Raw genomic sequence first — 21,269 nt, forward strand, 5'->3', positions numbered from 1 at the left:
ATATATATATATATATATATATATATATATATATATATATATATATTTTTTTTTCCATGTAAATCCACAATGAAAACGTGGATAAGATAAATCTTGATAAAATCACACGGGGAAAATTTTAACAACGGAGCACCTTAGCTTTCGTCTTTATTCAAGACATCTTCAGAGGCAACTGATGTTGTCTTGAATAAAGACGAAAGCTAAGGTGGTCCGTTGTTTCCATTTTCCCGTGTGATTTTATCAAGATATATATATATATATATATATATAATAGAAATGTTTTACAAGTTGCGCCTAAGAAATGACCCAAGCAGGAGTATTGTAGTTCTTTATGTAAAACGAGTATATAACAGCCTAAATTATGACGATTAAATATTCTACAAATCCACTATACTAGACACATACCTTAGGGAAGGAGGGTCTTAACCTAATCTGCATACACAACTCTTGTTTTGTTTATGAAAAGGTTGTGATGAACATGTGGATACTTTACAATACTTGTACTGTACAACAGTATGTTTAGCCCAAACATATTCAGGCTGCTACTAATGTCTTGGGAGATCTTTTCATGAAAAATAAGATGGATAAATAAGCATACCCAACTATTCATCACATAGAATCTTTATTAAATACAGTAAAATTATAAACTTTCATAAATTTCTATGATGTGTTAACACTTAAACTGGTGCTTCCATCACCTTTGTACATCTTTATATACAGTGCATTCATTACTTACCAGCACAACCAACAAGATCACGGATTTCTCAAAATAAATTAGGTTGTATAAGGTTTTATTAACAAGAAGACCTTGATAAATTTATCAAACAATTTTGTAATTCAAGGGTGGAAAAAGAAAGCTACAGATTGCTCAAACTGCTAGGATGTTATAATATTCTCAGTATTTTGGAAAATAAAAATGACTAAGGAATATTACTGTGTGTGAAGAGAGAGCTTCACCAACAGTATCATTACCCTAACTTCTACAATAGCTACCCCACAGATAATGCTTTGTTACCCTGGTCTACAAAATTACCTGATCATTCAGCACAAATACAGGCTAAGTTTCAAACATGTATATCTTGCTTGTGTATCTTGGAAGGTAAGTTAATAATGATACTTCAGGCTAATAAAAGAGTATTAACTATATTTTCTTTATTGTATTCTATGTGACACAAAATGAACCTCCAGAACACAGGTGTAATTTCTAGATAGATGCACAGGAACCAAGCAAGATCCACAATGTACTGAACACATCCACATTAGTCTAATGGCCTTGTAGAGAGTTCATGGACTACAGTACTTAATAAAAAAGGTCTAGGAACAAAAGAAACTTGCCACCACAAGAGGTGATGAACAGCTACGACTACAACTACCTGTCATCAAATAAGTCTCTAGAAGCTGAATGAACATCTTAAATAATCAGCAAAGAATAACCAACTTTATTTTTCCAGTTCAATAAGGTAGTCCTTTTCACCTCAACAGATGAAACTATGTTGCTCATTATTATTAGTTTGATTATCTTTCCATGCAATGGAATTCCAACCCTACATTATTTGCTTGTTAAGTAATACTGTATACAGCTGTACATTGAAAATCCTGTACAGCATTAACCTATTTATAAAATTTTCAATTATCTTGTCAAGTTCTTAAGAGATCAGTCTTGTCAACGAAACCATACTAAGTATTGTTAAACATAACCCATTCAGATCACCTCAATTACACTGTGCTTGAACACCTGACTCAAAACAACTAGCACGAAATATACTACACTGTACTGCTTGAGGCAGAATAATGAAGTAGCAATTACCAAGACTAGTTTTAACAACATTTAAGGGAAAATTTCTTTTAAAGAATCTTAACCTAATGTCAGACTTCCACTAGCTTGTCTAGGTGGATAACAATGCTACACCCTCACTATAGTTACACTCTCAGTAACGAGCCAGATTTTTACAGTGCATCACACTGTAAATTTGGTAGCTTGCAATGCATAACACTAAATAGTATTTCAACAATGCATCCCCAATAATAAATGGTATTTTACAATGTATTCCACTGTAAATATAGTCCTTTACAATTCCCCACTGTAAATATTAAGTATTTTACAATGCAAAACATTGTAAATACTGCCTCAATAACTTTGGGTTTAATCATAGTAATATTTCCCTTGGGCCTTTATAATAGCATTCCTGTCTGCCAAAACACATGTACAGTACTAATGAACTCCAGTAAAACAATTTCCAAGAATATATATGCTTGTGTATCTATATATAGATATTGCCATTGCTGACAGACTTAAGAATTAACTACTACTTATAATTATTTCGTGCAAATGCTGAACAAAATTCTCGTACGTTTTCTGTACTACGACAAATAAATTAAGAGAGTTCTCGGACACGTAAACAAAAATCCTTGTCAAAATATCAAAATAATGTGTAGCAGCAAATGCCCGTATGCCATAAAGTTGGTCTTGGTTAGAAAACATACAATGAATGTGAATAAATTGGAACAAATCTTAAATTTAAAAAAGTACTTAATGCAGGAACACTACCTGTTAAAAACACAACTATCAACACTTCACAGTAGATGTGTTGAAATTTTAATCAACAAAAGGATTATCAAGATCAAGGACAAATTGCCTTAAAATTATTAGCAAAATATTACGTCTATTCCAGCACCTTTTAATATTTTTTGGATTTTACTTGGTCTCCTTATCCATATCCATCTTGGAATCTTCACCATCCTCTTTCTTGTCTTTCTTTCCATCTCCACCTAAAAAATGACAAACAAAAATTACCTACAACCCATAATTGCAACCAAATAGATAAACTCTCTCCCCAACATTAAGATAAAACAAGTTTATGCTCAGAATTTACTGATCTGAAACAGTAGACTAGACCAACACAATACAACCTTACATTCAGTGCTGTGCTTCACTAGTCTTTCTCCCATACCCCTTTTCACTGTTACAAGTCTTTTCCTACCAATGTTGTAAGGTGGCCATAATCAAGAGAAAAGGTACTCACTCCTTTCACTGATCTCCATTGAGTCATGACAACTCTTTGTGACATCTTCATATACAATATAACTTTGTAAAAAAAACAAAAAAATTGTGCCTATGCCATTTTCATAAATGGTCTATGCATTTCACTGCTGAAATGATCAACTAAATAAATTTTAACCTTTAATAATTGTTTTCCATTCTCAAATTTTTATCCACTAAATTCATATTAGCATTTCAGTGGTTATGAACCATATACAGCTCCTCCCCTACTTATGACGGGGTTAGGGACCCAAATCCAGGTCGTAAGTTCAAAAATGCTTAAATAATACAGCACCACAAAACTCTCATTTTTAAGCTTGCCAGCCATTTTAAAGTGAATTACAAACAAAAATTTTGTCAGTACACAGCGCAATCACTGATGTTGGGACTCGAAAATACGTAATTTGACAAAATTTTGTTCCGACCGAGGAGGTCGTATGTCCGGGTGGTCATAAGTCGAGTAGGTCGTAAGTCGGGGAGGAGCTGTATATATTTTTTTTAAAAGGTTCTACAGCTGATTTGTTAAAATTCAACATCCCCTCAAACATATACCACTCTTCTTGGCATTCCATTCATGAATCTCTAAGAACAAAGAGACTGTGATCTGACACATGATACAAAAAAGAATAATCAACAGTCCACTGGTTTATTAAATTATTCATGAATATCTATGTTATTGTTAACTGCCATGCTGGAGGCAGGTGTCAGGGGCATGACCCAGAGTCCAATTAAAAATTCTAGGTTGTTTCAAGGCTTTTGGTACGTGTACCGAATTGTGATCAAAACTTTTAAATCTTGGACTTCATTACAAGCTTCTGAGTGGATGTGCCAAAGCCATGGCATTAAAAGTCTGCCAATTTACTAATAGAATTAGCTACGAAAAACATGAGGATGTCATTAACTAAAACCAACGTACATGTGATGGAACAAAGCTCTGACCTCTTACCTATCAGAGGACACCATGCCAGAATTGTCGAGCCAAAATGCATTATGCAGAACAGTATGAAGGCTTCAGGAGAACCAGAATAATTATATCCACAAACTTTGAATTCCTTCCGCACGAAAGGAACCCCTGCTCCCCCTCCCAAATACAGGTACAGCATACTGTATGTATTATAATAATAATATTATTATTAATAATAATAATAATAATAATACAGGCATCTCCCGCACTACGGAATTTGTAAATTATGACCAATAATTTCGCGTTACGGCCCGTAAATCCGCCCTTACAGAAATTGGGGTAAATTTTAACAAACACAAGGCCTCACACATGCCATTCAGACTGACAGACTTGACAAGTTTTACCAACCATAAAGACAGTTGAAGCTTTAAACAACTCTCACAATGGATCTTGAATATTCCATCTGTAATCAGACATACCTAAGTTGCCTCAACAATTGCAACCCCAGTTGCAATAACAATCTGTGTCACCACTAAAAAATAAAACTGTAGTCCCTGGTGCACTCTTAAGATTAAGAGAAAACGGACGGCTCAGGCAGCCTTGAAGCGAGAGAATATGGACTCCTATGACGGGGCACTCAAATAAACATACACATAGCTGTATAATGCAATATTAACCCCTAAATTGGTGTTTTAAGAAGGTATATCATAAATTATTTAATGTACAGTATTGTATGTGTTTATAAATGTTTATTTTCATTAATAAAAGTGCTTGAATTACTTTTTGGGGGCCAAAAAAATTCCTTAGGAACGCATCTCCAGTTTTATAATGGAAGTCGATAGGAAAATAGGTTTCGCGTTACGGAATTTCGCGATACGGTCAAATTTTCCGTGAACGGAACCCTTCCGTAACAAGGGGTATGCCTGTAATAATAAATCACATGCAAATTTTCAGTCTACTTCCAACTAATTATAGATCCTCCTGTAAAACAGAGAGAGACAGACAGACAAAGGACAATACAGTGCACTCTAGCATAGCTTCATTACAATCACTGGTGGGAACATAATAAAATATCCCACTAAATGGACAGACAGAACAGTACAATTCAGTATGGCCCCAAACGTTTACTGGCCAGAAAATGTACAGTAGACTCTTGATATTTGTGAGGGTTGTCAGTGAAAAACTTTGCCAATGCAAAATCAACGAAAATAGAAACCTTGCTTCAATGGGAAACGAGGGGTTTGATTACAGGTACAATTGAATACTGTACAAAACAGTATTAGGGAAAATGTTAAATATATAAGAACAATGAAGGTTAACCCCTTTTATGGCTGATACATCTGTCTCTCTGAATAATAAAAGATTCACTGCAGATGGTACGTAAAGTATATGGTGTATGCATTTAAAACTCTTGGGAAAGATTACAGCAAGCAAATATTGGTGATAGGAAGCCTAATTGGCAACTCTCATAATGTTACCGTAGATATGGGCAGAGAAACATACAGCAACTGTAGGATGCTTCCTTGTCATGCCATCCCACCCCACTAGTTATAGTGATAGTCTTGGTGGATATGACACAAACTGAGTCAATTAACAAGTGAAGATGAATGGCCATTTAGTGAAGATGAGAGACGTGGTGACTCTGAGGGAGCCAGTGAAGGTGCACATGATCCAGACACCACATACTGTATATATAGCTAGCTTCTTCCACACATAAACCATACACTGGGCAATGTGACAGTTACACTTTCGGAATATCATCTACACATTATCAGCTCACTTGGCAATGTAAGTGATCCATTTATTTATTATTCTATTATTTACTTAATTATTACTTGTATGTTTATTTAAAAAATATCTAAGTTTGCACAGTAATTATAATAGAATATTTTTTTGGTGCACCCTAGGCATGGTAACTGAGTATGTTTGTTGGTTGAAATAATGAGAACAATCTTTGGAACAATCCGAATAAGATGCAAAATCTGAACAGAAAACGAACTGATACCTGTAATCTAACACCAAAATTCGGTTGCTTTCAAAAGTCAAAATAACCCTAGCTCGGTTAATTTGGATTTTTCGGCAATTCAAGTGACTCGGAGCACCTTTTTGTCAAATGAACGTGGGTAGAGTGTATGATGAAAAAAAAAACTTAATATCAGTAAATGATTTATTACTAGTTTGGGGGTTTCAGACACAGTAGTACGGGTCACTCAACATTATTCTTGTTAACATTCTCGTGGGTAGATGACATGCAGTAATGGTAGTGAGTACTGATGAGAGGTGAGGTAGTAATGGTGGTGAGGACTGGTGAGAGGTGAGGTAGTAATGGTGGTGGGGTCTGGTGAGAGGTGAGGTAGTAATGGTGGTGAGGACTGGTGAGAGGTGAGGTAGTAATGGTGGTGGGGTCTGGTGTGGGGTGAGGTAGTAATGGTGGTGGGGTCTGCCGAGAGGTGAGATAGTAATGGTGGTGGGGACTGGTGAGAGTGAGGTAGTAATGGTGGTGGGGTCTGGTGAGAGGTGGGAGTAATGGTGGTGGGGTCTGGCGAGAGGTGAGGTAGTAATGGTGGTGAGGACTGATGAGAGGTGAGGTAGTAATGGTAGTGGGGTCTGGTGAGAGGTGAGGTAGTAATGGTGGTGGGGTCTGGTGTGGGGTGAGGTAGTAATGGTGGTGGGGTCTGGTGAGAGGTGAGGTAGTAATGGTGGTGGGGACTGGTGTGGGGTGAGGTAGTAATGGTGGTGGGGACTGGTGTGGGGTGAGGTAGTAACGGTGGAGGGGACTGGTGTGGGGCGAGGTGCACCTCCACTTTTGAATAAAAAAAAATGTGGTAGATGGGAAGTCAATGTGGTTTTACCCTCACTGTACTGCTATAGTAAATAATATTTCATGGATTATGATATTTTTCATGTATAAGATACAGTAAAGGTTTACCCCAAGAAGCAAGGATTTCAACCCATTGAGAATTCATGACTACAGGATATTGAATAACTCACAAATATAAGAAATTTGTAAATTTAGAAACTGCAAATATTGCGGGTGTACTGTACACAATGTAGGTAAGAGCACAGTGTCTATACGAAGTCTGTCCGGAAAGTATCCAGCCATTGTGAATATTGTGAGAACTGGTCGCGAGGCCTTGATGTAACTTGGCAGCCACTCAAGAGAGTACCGTACTGCGCATGCATGAACAGCCACACTCCCGTGGGACAACTCAGTTGACCGGCAGACGTCGTTGAATGAGCGCGAGTACTGTGTGACCGTCGCATTTACAATGACCAAACAATAACAAAGGAGTACTACATCGAAGTTCTTCGCCGGCTGAGGGATGCAGTAAGAAGAAAACAACCGCAGCTGTGGGCAAGTGGACCCTGGCAGCTTCATGACAACGCGCCTGCCCATTCTTCGCGTCTCGTGCAGGGCTTTTTGGCAAAACATCGCATCACCCAGGTCTCTCAGCCCCCCTACAACCCAGATTTGGCTCCCTGCGACTTCTGGCTTTTCTCAAAGCTAAAATCGCCGTTGAAAGGGGGAGATTTCAGACCGTGGACAAGATTAAGGAGAATGTGACGAGGCAGCTCATGAAGATCCCGAAAGAGGACTTTGCAGACTGTTTTGAAAAGTGGAAGGGACGCTGGGAGAAATGTGTGAGGTCCCAAGGGAAGTACATTGAAGGGGACTAAGGCACCATTGTCCTAGGTAAGCAATATTTTTTTTTAATAGTAAATGGCTGGATACTTTCCGGACAGACCTCGTGTAAGGGAAAAAGACTATAGAAAGACAGTCCTCTTTGGTAGTCAGTAGAGACAAAGGATAACATATACGGTAATTATTAAACAATAAAGAAAGATTAAAGTAACCGTCCGACAACAAAAACTATTTTAATGCCTACCGTCCAACTCACCCTCGGAGTCATTACCCTCGCCTGTGGAATTATCACGTCTCCTCTTACGAGTGAAGCGGCCACCCCGCTGGAATTTTGGTGGTGGAATTGGGTCCATTCCAAGCACCTTGTGTATCTGACGGAATGCTATCAACCGCAAGGCATGCTAAAATGAAAAAAAAAAATAACAATTAACAACAGGGAAGGATGGTATAAATTGTATAAAAAAACAGTAATAATCACAAACATACCTACAATCATTACACCAAGAACAGCATCAACTTTTTCTTTGTGGAAATTAGTTAACAGATTTAAAATGCTGGGCAGCTAACCAGTCCACAGAATTACTGACAATCCCTTACAAGGTTGGCCAAAGGGGTTTTATACAGGGTCAAATCGATGGTGATGGCTTCCACTTTCAAAACCAGTATAAAGAAAAAAGCACCAAGAATCTACCTTCCTCTACTCCAACTAAATGGGGTTCAATACAAAATTAACAAAGCGCCTGATAGAACATTACTTATTATTGGTATACCCGAGTAAAATTTTACACGATGAAAAGAATGGTTTAAAATAATTCAGAGGAAAGCAGACATGCAATATAATTTAACACCTCTAACACATCAATGAAGAATATATATATATATATATATATATATATATATATATATATATATATATATATATATATATATATATATATATGTGTGTGTGTAAGTACAAATTACCAAAGTAATACCTGAGCAGATGCAGTAATGTCTTCCCGTTCTTGGGCAGAGAGGGGGGAGGCAGCATCAATCGGATCCTTTTCACAAGGGTCTAGAAGACCAGGCGAACCTGGCAGTAGTAGCCCAGACGCTAGTGCCTCAAATACCCGACGAAGTGCATCCCCAGGACTTAAATGCTGCCCAGCCGAAGCAATTACTTTCTCACACATCAGTTCCATTGCCTGCCACAATAAACAGTCCATTAATATACACTAAGTTTACAATACTTAACTGGAGTGGTGGTGAAACATAAAATGTACAAAGCAAATAGAAATGTAATGTGGCCAGTAAATGTTACACAAACAAGAGAGAAGACTCAGTCGCTGACAAAAATTAAAGTTGGGTTAAACACAGCTGATTCCTCTGGAGATTTTTTGAATTGAGGTTAAGGCTAGGATAATATCAACGTGGCTTAGTCTGTTTTACTGAAGGCTGCGAGTGAAAAGCACAACTTGAAAGAAGTTGCATTTTATTTGCTTGGTTTCAAGAAAAAATAAAATGGAATTGAGGTAAAGGCTTGTCAGTTGAGTCTCTCATGAAGGTGACAATACTATACAATGCAGTACAGCATTCAGTAGAAAACTGCACAAGTGGGGGAAAAATACATTGAACACTACTACAGTAACTAATCAGCTTAGGGAACAAACATCTGCTTGTAAAATAATCAGATAATGTGCAAGTCCTAACTGACATTTGTCTTAATTAATACTGTATAGCAATATAATGTAAAGTAGGACAATTAACTTGTATGTAATCCTGTATTCTTCTGGATGACCGTTTGTTGGAACAATGGACTTCCCCCTTCCTATAGTCTTTGAAATGCTATAAGTAGAGCAAAACAAATACAGTACATAATACACATTTCTCATCTGTTATATCTGTCTATTATATGACCTGAACATTGCTGTTAATTTTTCCAAGGCACACAGTTGAGAAACTTAAACTATAGTAAGACTCCCTAAGGAGATTAATATTCCTAAAATTGTCCCCACACACAAAATTGCAGCACTTCACCAATACCAATATGTTTCTAATACACATCAGTTGGGGGAGTTTATGAGGAAGCAGGGCAGGTCAGGAATATATATATATATATATATATATATATATATATATATATATATATATATATATATATATATATATATATATATATATATATATATATATATATATATATATATATATATATATATATATATATATATATATATATATATATATAAAAGGGGGAGGGGGGTCAAGAAGCTGTGGGCGAGAGAACACGGAGTGCACAGCGCACCAAACTTGAGCTGGGGGGGGGGGGTGACCTGAATCTTAATGTCTTATCTTTATACCCGAGAACGAAGTGGATGACTATTGTTGCTTCATCCCAGTGTACTGCTAAAGAACTTATACTTTGCCTGGATACAGCACCATAAGCTAGAGGACTAAGATGATTTGGCATAGTGTGGTAGCTGCAGGAAGGTGATCTTTTACATCTGTGAAAAATTTACTGCGATCAATCAATAATTATGGACGATTCTCATTCCAACCATTGGGAAACTTTCATCAACGACCACTGACTTCAATTATTTTATGATGCCGACCACGAGTGCAGTGTATGTGCCATAACCATACCTACATCCCCCAAATATCTGTTTGGGAAAGGTTATAAAATATTAATGTGGCAACTGCAAAGTTCAGGACCAAGGGGCGTCTGTAAAGTGGATAGTTGAATAGGATAAAGTGGATACTATCATGAACTTGTGTCCAAAGAAAACCTACAATAAATCATAGTGCTGTACACCATTTGTGTCAGTCTGGATATGTTATTCTTTCTGAAAATACCAGTACAATAATTCATCTTATTATTCTCTAACACATCACTGTTATCAAACCTCCCGCGCCTTGTGACGCAAATCACGTCATTAAACTTTATACCCCCCCCCCCCAAAGGTGTTTTTCATGATAAATTACATCAAATTGTTATGCATCAGATATGACTGCATGATCTCAAGAGGGAAGCTTTCAGAAAGTACCAAAGCATATGTGGAGTTCACTGTCAATCAGTTTCCTCACGTGAGCCATACTGGTAGGTCGTGTTTGTACCTTTATCTCCTCTCCCACTCTCCCCTACCATTAGTTGTATCAAAATATCAAAATTCCAAAGCCACCTTGGAAGATTTGTGATGCTGGAAACATTATTTTTTTATTCTTTATTTGGAGTGAAAACAAATGAAGTAATGGTCGTATACTCAACTTATTTACTTTTTTAAGTCAAGACAATAACTGGATAAATTGGCCAAAGAACAAAGATGACCAGATGACAGCATATGAATGATGACAGGTCCCATTGTGTGCACGAGGGTTAAGTCTACAAATAAGTACTGTATACGTTTTACTATGTCATTATTTTCCTAAAATCCAATCACCATAAAACTTACTCCTCAAACGCACAAGAGGAAAAGTAGACACCCCCCCCCCCACACAGTGTCACTCAGCCTGTTGCCCAATTGTCTAATTCCTCCCTATTGACTCATGTAATATGTTGAAGGAACACACCGGTCAAGTGGATATAAAGCTCGCCTCCTATAGCAGGGGTCAGTGATTCGATTCCCTAACGCTCCCAGTTCACCCAGCTGTAAATGGGTGCCTCAGTTTACAAGTTGGGGAAGTGAATGTAGTCCAGTACCGGCCATGCTGCCGCCTCGTGCTCCGAAGACTGAGGATACAGTGTGCTGTATTCAGACTGTCCCTAAAGGGCAATCATGCCTATGGACCCACTTTCACTCTGAATATGTGGAAAATAAACTAAATTACATTCTATATTCTTAAATTATGTACAATAAAGGCATCAAATTGTATGGATGGAAGCGAAGGAAGGTTTAGAGGTATGGAGACTGCCAACATCATGTGGGAGACAATGAGTGGAATAGTCTGCCAAGTGGGACTGGCAGCACCTGGGCAGGATTGGTAGCCAAAATACAAACATTTTGTTCCTCCGTCTGCTGATGCTTTTTTCTCCACCGACATTAAGGCATTAAATATCATGCCACATTTGAAACATTTCAAGGCAGCTCATGGTGACATCAGTGCTGTGGAGCTCATGGTGACATCAGTGCTGTGGAATCTTCAGTTCTTCATGAAGCTCCTTAGCTTTACCACAAAGCATTAGAGCAGATATAGCACTTCTTCCTTTCCTCTTTGCATGAAACATTTTCATAACACTTTACTCAAGCACACTGTCCTTGGATCAGACTTCTCAAAACCTTCTCCCTTTATTTTTAAACATAGCACTTTATATTTCTTTTAGCACAGTTAACCTGCAACTGGTCATTAACATTCAGGTACGTGATTGCCAATGTTACTATCTCTGGTTATTCACACAGTAGAATGTTTTCTAAATAGAATATTCCTCCTGTCTTTGAAACAGTCTAGCTCCCATAATCTGGTGGTGTCTCGCATCTTGTGTAAATGTTCCCCATCACTCGGCAAATCTGGGTCTCCCAGCATGTTTATGTGTGTGTGTACACACACAAACATGCGATTATTACACGCTAGATCCCTGATATATTGCAATTCAATGCAATAATTTCAAGATAATGGAGCAACTTTAATTAATCAAAATTTTCCGTTAGTGTATACTTTAGAACTCAGTCAGAAAATAAAACTGGTGGTCATGACAACTCGCCTGGAATACATTATTCTGACTGCCTCAATTGAAAATATGAAAATATCAAAATTTATGAGAAAACTTCAGAAATGTCAGTTTACTTCAATTGAAGGTTTTAGGAGGAAATGGAATATAATTTTTTTTTGTAAAGGTTAAGTGTAAGGCGCTAGTGATATACAGTTAACCCTCACTTAACGCGGTTAATGTAACCCGGAGGGTACCGCGGAAAGCGAGAAACGCGTAAAGTGAATAATATAACATACGGGATTAATTGAAATGGAGTCCAGGGCGATCCCCAAACTCCACTTTTTGACGACACATAACTATGTTGTAGTAAAAATAACATCTTAATTTTATGATGGTACATGCACACAATTAATACTTAAGAGAAATAGAGAAATACAGTCGCCAAGTTAATGTCCATTCAAATAATGGACACGACTCCCTCCCCCTCTTCTCACACTACACTGCTGGCTCTTCCCTCTCTGAGAAATTTTTGGGGGAAAACCAGGTATAGTAATAAATAATACCTCAAACTAAAGTTAGGATAATATAATTGACATTGCTGGATTCCTTGTAAGACCAGGAATATTTTGAATATAAATGTCATATATTTTGCACAAAAGATAACATACTTACTCAGATTAAACATTTCATCTAAAAATTTTATGTCTAATGCAAAATATATGATGTTTATATTCAAAATGATCATCAAATTGTAAGAATTCCAGCAATGTAAATTATATTCTGGCCGGGTAATTTGTATGAATTTTATGAGCTAAAACAAATATCTTCAGTTAATAAAAAAAAAAAATATTCTTCAGGACACTATCTGTCAATCAAAGTACCCCACCTTGCCTCCTCCCCCTTCCAACCGCGTGGTGAGTCCCAACCCTCCCCTCCACCAATCCTCCCTTCAAGAGATGTTGGGTGAAAAATTTAGATTTTAACATTTTGTATTAAATAATACCTCAGATTAAAGTTAGGATAATATAATTGACATTGCTGGATTCCTTGTAAGACCAGGAATATTTTGAATATAAACGTCATACATTTTGCACAAAAGATAACATACTTACTCAGATTAAACATTTTATCTAAAAATTTTATGTCTAATGCAAAATATATGATGTTTATATTCAAAATGATCATCAAATTGTAAGAATTCCAGCAATGTAAATTATATTCTGGCCGGGTAATTTGTATGAATTTTATGAGCTAAAATAAAAATCTTCAGTTAATAAAAAAAAATATTCTTCACACGGTAACAGATGGTCAGTCGCCGGTCCCTCCCTCCCCCCACCATCGTCCCTACTAGAAAAATGTGTGGGAATACCAGACTGTTTACCTTTTTAGTAATAAATAATAAATCAGACTAAAGTTAGGATAATATAATTGACATTGCTGGATTCCTTGTAAGACCAGGAATATTTTGAATATAAATATATATTTTGCACAAAAGATAACATATTTACTCAAGAGTAAACATTATATCTAAAATTTGTATGTCTAATGCAAAATCTATGATGTTTATATTCAAAATGATCATCAAATTGTAAGAATTCCAGCAATGTAAATTATATTCTGGCCGGATAATTTGTATGAATTTTATGAGCTAAATTAAAAAAAATTATACTTCACCCGTGTAAAGGGGTACACCCACCGCGGAATGTGAGCATCCTGGGTTCTGGCAGGGCACCGCGTAAACGTGGAAACGCGGAATGTGGGACCGCGTAAAGTGAGGGTTGACTGTACCGAGTTTGTTCCCCTCCCTTTCAAAATGCCTAACACATCAATTTTCACACACTTTAACCTCATTGGTCTTTTCTGTTTTGTACAGTTGCCTGCATATGAACGTATCATGGCTTAGGTGTGGCACCACAGTGCCGTAGACGTAAAACCATGGATTACTCTGCTTTATGTTTCCTGGAGTACAGGTCCACCGCGGATTTTCCGGCACCCTTGGTCTCAAAGCCTTGCCGGATTATCCGTTTTGCCGGACCAACCGAGGTCAGGTAATAATAATTCAACAATCTGTACACCTCTGACCCACTAATTATACACCTTTCATGTCTCTAAAGCACCATGGACTGCTAGAAACTTAAATTAAACAAATATTAAATGTAAATTAAATGTGAAAAAGCCATAATTTTGAGCAACATTACTGTACACACTTGGACAAAAATGAACTAAAATAGACTAAAATTTTTATCTCTTGTGCAAACTATGTGATGTTTGTACTCTAATCACTATATTACAAGGATTCCATTAATGTAATTTATATTCGGCTAAGTTCAGTCTGTGACATTCTAAATTATAAAAACTTTAAGCCTAAAACTACCTTCACCTTGGTTGTGAGGAAGGTTAAGTGTCCTCACATAATTTTGTCTGGACTAAAGGAGGTGGCGGACTACCAGTTCCCAGAAAATCGGTGGTGTAACTGTACAGTCCTATATTACTAGGCCGTGGCTCCACAACACTGCTGCACAACTTATTTATTGTTTGTATCTTATCACTCGTAGGGAAAATTCACCTTTTCACGCTTTGGGAACAATTTTCTGAGAAAATTTCAATTCCGGGAATGAGAGATTTCCGGCTGACAGGGCAACTTTCTCAAACCCAGAAACTCCTTATCCACGGAATTTTTTCCAGTTACTGGGAAAAGTTTCCGAGCGTCTAAACCAGACATCTTACACAGACAGACACTAGCCAAGGCCACCCAGATAGAGAAGGCCCGGGTCTCCCTCGCAAATCTCTGATGAGGACGTCACAACTGAAGGCCGACGGCCCCAGTCGCCTAAACAAGTTGTGGGAGTGGAGGAACTTATTGGTCTGCTTTTATTCCCATTTCTCTTTTTCTGGACTGGATTTCATCAGAGGTAAGACTTGGACATGTTAATCTTCTTGTGTTGTAAGAGCAGAGATGACCATAGATCTGAATTCATTAATTTAGAGTAGTTAAATGATGAACATAATTCAGTGCATGTTTTTCGTTGTTCTGCCATTGTTAGCTCACAAACAGTGATGTATTGGATAGATTTATATATAATGTATCAAATTCCAAACATATATAAATAGTTTCACATATATTATACGGGTTTAAGTAAGCACTGGTACAATATTTGTTTTCATCGAGTATGAACACGTGTTTTTTATGCTGTTTATACATAGGGTTGATTATAATTATTAATCAAATGATAATAATCCATGGCAATGATTATGTAATCATAATCAAATAATATTTTTTCTGAAAATTATATAATCGAACAAATACAAAATTATAGTAATAATCAAAATCAAAATCAAATCAAACATTTAAAGAGTAATAATCAATTATCAAAATATGATTATTGTATTCTCATTGCAGCTTATATACTACATTCACTGACGAAAATCATTGTTATGTTGTGTTCAGAGATGGAGTAGTAGTATTTAGTACCCTGTGTCAATTTTAATGGTTCCTCATTGGTACTGAAGTTAATACAAGTTTCACTCAATATAAGTTGCTGCAGTATATGTGCTGTAATCACCCTTAAAAAGGCTTCCATTAAATTGATAATTGATTTAACAATTTTAAATAAAATGTTATTAATGCAGTAGTATATTGCTTTTCTGTGTTATGAGCATGTTGTTACTGCATCCATCATTTTCCCTAAAGCTCATGTAGGTACAGTCAGGAAAAATGTTGCCCTTACATGCAGTTATTTAAATATGTAAATGAGACCAGAGGTTGACTCGTGTATTTGATTTACATTACCTCAATAGCAAATTATAAAATTATAAAAATAATGTAATCATTACATTAAATAAATTTGTACAAAATGAAAATGATTCAATGTAGCAGAAATAACTTGATTGACTGTACTGGGCATTAACAGTTTTGGTAATTATAACGGTGATAAGAATATGAATTATTTATAGAATACATTGATGTTTTCTTTATAGCTAATTCAATGTTGATTGTAGTATGTATAATCACGAATCAGAAAGTAGACTACTGTGCTATATTTACTCCTTCAACAAAATAAAGAATATTACAGTAATACACCATAGTTTATGTAAATATGACTCGGAGAAAGAGAGCGAGCGAGGTTTTCACCAACGTTGTCAAACCCACACCCAGGCCTTCTCTATCTAGGTGGCCCACTTCCCCAGAACATTTCTGAGTACTAGGAAAGTTTTCCTTGAGTTTCAACTACCAGAGTCCATAAATGCAGTTCAAATTAAGCTAGAAATGCCATTTCTTTACTATAATAATCCAGGATTCTGAGAAAAATTAAAGCTCATGATATCGAGGGGAAAGTTTTAAATTGGATAAAATCATGGCTCACCGATAGAGCGAAGAGGGTCAGAGTAGATGGTGTTAAATCTGAGTGGGGTCATGTAACCAGTGGGGTTCCCCAGGGGTCAGTACTAGGCCCACTCTTGTTCATAATCTACATAAACGATCTAGATACTGGGATCAGCAGTGACACAAGCAAGTTTGCGGATGACACCAAAATAGGGCGGCAGATTAATTTAGGGCAGGATGCAAATGCATTACAGGAGGATCTAAATAAACTGCAGGGGTGGTCTGAAAAATGGCAAATGAAATTCAACACCAGCAAGTGCAGCGTACTTAATATTGGAAGAACAAATACTGTCAATGTATACAGCCTTAACAACATCAACCTAGAGAAGTCGACTTGTGAGAGACCTAGGGGTACTTGTAAGCCCGGACCTACGGCCTAAAAAAGTGCGTTATGTTCGAAATACGGCAAACAGAGTATTAGGTTTTATATCTAGAAGTTTAAGTAATAAGAGTGCAGAGGTCTTATTGCAACTATATCTTGCGCTAGTCAGGCCGCACCTCGATTATGCGGTTCAGTTCTGGTGCCCTTATTATAGAAAGGATATCAATTCACTGGAGTCGGTGCAGCGAAGAATGACAAACATGATTCCGGGACTTAAAAACCTTCCATATCAGGATAGGTTAAAGAAACTAAACTTGCATTCCCTAGAAAGACGAAGAGTGTGGGGAGATATGATTGAAGTATTTAAGTGGGTGAAAGGAATCAATACCGGTAAAGGTGATATATATGAAGTTCTTATAATATCTGAGCAGGATAGGACTCGGAACAAGGGATTTAAGTTGGATAAGTTTACGTTTAGGAGGGAGATAGGAAGGAACTGGCTTACAAATAGGGTGGTGGAACAAGCTTAGCAACTTTGTAGTAAGTGCTGGAATGCTGGAAAGTTCCAAAAGGAGGCTGGATATTCATGGATGATAGAGAGTGGTAGTAACTCTCGACATGAGCTCCCATGCACAGGCCAACCGGCCTATTGCAGACTCCTTATGTTCTTATCTAACAGTTTGATTAAATATATTTAAAAATTAAAAATCTATAGGATTTGATCATGAAAGAAGCTGTGTGTTACAGCAGACTTATTTCTCACTCCCACTGAGCTGTGGGGGATTAGTGGGTCTCTTGTAACTGACCTGACCTGAGTCTGTCAGGTGGAGGTAGGGTGGGGGATTAGTGGTCCCATATTACTCACCTTCTGATGAAATGTCAGGTCACTTTCTTGGGAGGGTGGATTAGTGGGTCTCATGAGCTGAAGATATTTTGAATAAACACAAAACCTCAAATATTTTTAGTGAGTTTGTGATAAGTACACGTATAGATGAGCAAAGTTGTATCCCTTCAACATTACGTTACATAACATTTTAAAATATGGAGTGAGAAAGCAGAAAAGTGTAGTTGATTAGAGAGTTGGAGTGGAAATGAGTGTTGCTCCTCAACAGCTGAGATTTAATTTGCGGCAGTCACACACAAAGATGTTTGTCATACAATAAGAATGTCACTCCTTATGCTTGTTGTCTGAATTCCATAGATGGGGGTGTGTGAGTGATGTTGGAATGTGTGTGTGTGTGTGTGTGTGGAGGGGGGTGGTGATGTTGGGGTGTGTGGGCAGTTGTTGGAGGGTGAGTGTGGGTGGTTGTTGGAGGGTGTGTGTGGGTGGTTGTTGGAGGGTGTGTGTGGGTGGTTGTTGGAGGGTGTGTGTGGGTGGTTGTTGGAGGGTGTTGTGTGGGTGGTTGTTGGAGGGTGTGTGTGGGTGGTTGTTGGAGGGTGTGTGTGGGTGGTTGTTGGAGTGTGTGGGTGGTTGTTGGAGGGTGTGTGTGGGTGGTTGTTGGAGGGTGTGTGTGGGTGGTTGTTGGAGGGTGTGTGTGGGTGGTTGTTGGAGGGTGTGTGTGGGTGGTTGTTGGGGTGTGTGTGGGTGGTTGTTGGAGGGTGTGTGTGGGTGGTTGTTGGAGTGTGTGTGTGTGGTGTGGTTGTTGGAGGGTGTGTGTGGGTGGTTGTTGGAGGGTGTGTGTGGGTGGTTGTTGGAGTGTGTGTGGTGTGGGTGGTTGTTGGAGGGTGTGTGGGTGGTTGTTGGAGGGTGTGTGGGTGGTTGTTGGAGGCTGTGTGTGGGTGGTTGTAGGAGGCTGTGTGTGGGTGGTTGTAGGGGCTGTGTGTGGGTGGTTGTAGGAGGGAGGGAGGGAGGGCAGGGGGGGGGTGTGTGATGCATTGGTGGTGTTGGTGTGTGTAACAATGCCAAGCGTTTCCAACCACTTGAGAGTTCCCGCCAATTATAAGCCAATAGTATGAAGGCGTTAGGTCTGTCTTCAACCAATGAGAAAGCCTATGAGGCATGACCTCATGAAAGTTGTGGCATCCCTTGTGGGCTGACGCAGTTTGAAGGGCGGAGTCTGTGTTTGGTCAGAGTTAAGTGTGGTTGTGTCCTGGGTGTCACCTTATATGGCAGCTATAACGTGAGTACCTATTAGGTTTGAGTGTATTGTGAGTCATGGTCCCCAATTAACAAGCTAGGAGCATAGGTTATTGTTTTGAGATGTAACCGTTCAATTTGAGAAATGTCGTTAATAAATAAAGAACCATTACGATTAGTTCTCAATTACCTTGTGTTTACTAACACATTGTCATGCATGTCTTTGGTGTGGGTAGCACAATGTGGGTGGTGTTGGTGTGTGTAGCACAGTGTGGCTGGTGGTGGTGTGTGTGTAGCAGTGTGGGTGGACGTGGTGTGTGTAGCACAGTGTGGGTGGTGTTGGTGTGTGTAGCACAGTGTGGCTGGTGGTGGTGTTGGTGTGTGGAGCACAGTGGTGTTGGTGTGTGTGTGTGTAGCACAGGTGGTGTGTGGAGCACAGTGTGTGTGTAACAGTGTGGGTGGTGTGTGTGGGCACAGTGTGTGGTGGTGGTGTGTGTAGCACAGTGTGGGTGGTGGTGGTGTTGGTGTGTGTGGAGCACAGTGTGGGTGGTGGTGGTGTGTGTACCACAGTGTGGGTGGTGGTGGTGTGTGTACCACAGTGTGGGTGGTGGTGTGTGTAGCACAGGAATTAAGACAACAAGCATCCAGTGAGGGTCTTGTTGAGTGACTCATAGAGGTGGGTTAAAAGATCAGCTGTGGAGGAGCTTAGTGCTTGGCAACACTGGTGCATGTTACCATTCCTTTCCAATCCATCTCTCTAATCACCAACACATTTTTGCTTTCTCACTCCATATTTTAAAATGTTATGAAATGTAATGTAGAAGGGATACAACTTTGTTCATTTATACTTGATACTTATCACAATCTCCCAAAAATACATTAGCTTTAGTGTTTATTCAAGACATCTACAGGTCATGAGACCCACAAATCCCCCACCCAAGAGAAAGGGTGACCTGACATTCCATCAGGTCAGTAATATGAGACCACTAATCCTCCACCAGACAATGAGTCAGGTCAGCCCTCGCCCCCCCAAAATCCTTTTGTCTATATTCTAGACATTTTCAGGAAATGCTATTGATTTTCAGCCTCAAAATTTGTTCCCAAAGCCGTATTTTTTTTTAAATTCCGGCTTTGGGAATAATTTTCCGAGCAAATTTCAATTCCGGCTATCGGAGATATTACTGTACTGTATGTCCATACCTTGATGTATTTCTTTACACTTGACGACGAAGTGACACGAGTCATGAAACGTTGTGTTGGTTATCCCAGACACTACTGATATAACCTCCAGAGTTTGCTTCCAACATTACACTACCATGAACTTCGGCCAACTTTTCGACAATCTAATCTACCTCAACGATATAAAGGAATTGTCTGACAGGTTGAGAACACCAGTCACAGTTAATGAAATACATTTGAGAAGATCTGTCAAGATAGAGTAGAACGTCGATATAACACGAGATACGTTCCAAGAAAGGTCGCTTTAAACCGAGTCCGCACTAAATCAAACTGTTGTTTCAATGGAATAATTTAGTTTGGGACTTGAGAGAATCACAAAATACTAAAAAGACTGAGTCTACCCAGATGCACCTCAGCCCATCTCCTAGAATAAACAAAACATTGTTTTTTGTAGTATAATGTTTAAACAAACTCTCATAAATCAACACGGCTAAAGTTATGAGACGTGAAATGGTCTGTTTACTAGCCATCAGCTGATGGGAAGATGGGGGGAAGGTGAGGTGATATGTTTGACAGTTGATGCCGAGGTCTAGTACTTATTTATTTATTTGTACTTAAAAGTGACTAAGTTTTTTCTTATAAAACGGCACTAAACTGACCTGGGAAAGTACTGTATAATTAACATTGCTGGAATTCTTATAAGATAGTGATTAGTTTAAATATAAACATACTATAGTTCGCATTAGATATACAAATTTTAGTTCTAATTTTATTACAAAGGGTTAAAAAATTTATCTCGTGCAAAATATATGACATTTATATTCAAATTATTCGCTGATTTGCAAGGATTCTAGCAATGCAAATTATATTCTCCTAACTTTAGACTGTGATATTATATAAGATAAAAACTGTAAGCCTATAACCACCCAACCCTGGCTGGAAGGGGGGAAGTGACATGTTTGACAGACGCTGAAGGTCTAGTGAAGTATTTATTTGTTTATTCATGTCCTTTAAATTGAGTTTTTGTTTTTTGGTTATAAAATGTCAGAAGTGACCAGGGAGAATATAATTTACATTGCTGGAATTCTTATAACAT

General features: G+C 38.1%; 1 protein-coding gene across 5 annotated transcripts in view; it reads right to left on the reverse strand.

Moving 5' to 3' along the window:
- Positions 1-1,137: 1,137 nt before the first annotated feature.
- LOC121869170 (zinc finger RNA-binding protein-like) overlaps positions 1,138-21,269 on the reverse strand; it is a 50,967-nt gene continuing 30,835 nt past the window's right edge. For 4 of the 5 annotated variants that reach the window (XM_042370382.1, XM_042370383.1, XM_042370381.1 and 1 more), the window contains 3 exons: positions 8,562-8,771; positions 7,832-7,988; positions 1,138-2,769 (listed from right to left, as the gene is read on the reverse strand). In XM_042370382.1, the coding sequence (XP_042226316.1) occupies positions 2,696-2,769; positions 7,832-7,988; positions 8,562-8,771 (441 nt within the window). In that variant the 3' untranslated portion in view covers positions 1,138-2,695. The remainder of the gene's footprint in view (positions 2,770-7,831; positions 7,989-8,561; positions 8,772-21,269) is intronic. The other variant, XM_042370380.1, reaches the window with a different exon arrangement.

This window comes from Homarus americanus, unplaced genomic scaffold (genome assembly GCF_018991925.1).
Source record: "Homarus americanus isolate GMGI-L3 unplaced genomic scaffold, GMGI_Hamer_2.0 scaffold25467, whole genome shotgun sequence".
NCBI classification, from domain to species: Eukaryota; Metazoa; Arthropoda; class Malacostraca; order Decapoda; family Nephropidae; genus Homarus; species Homarus americanus.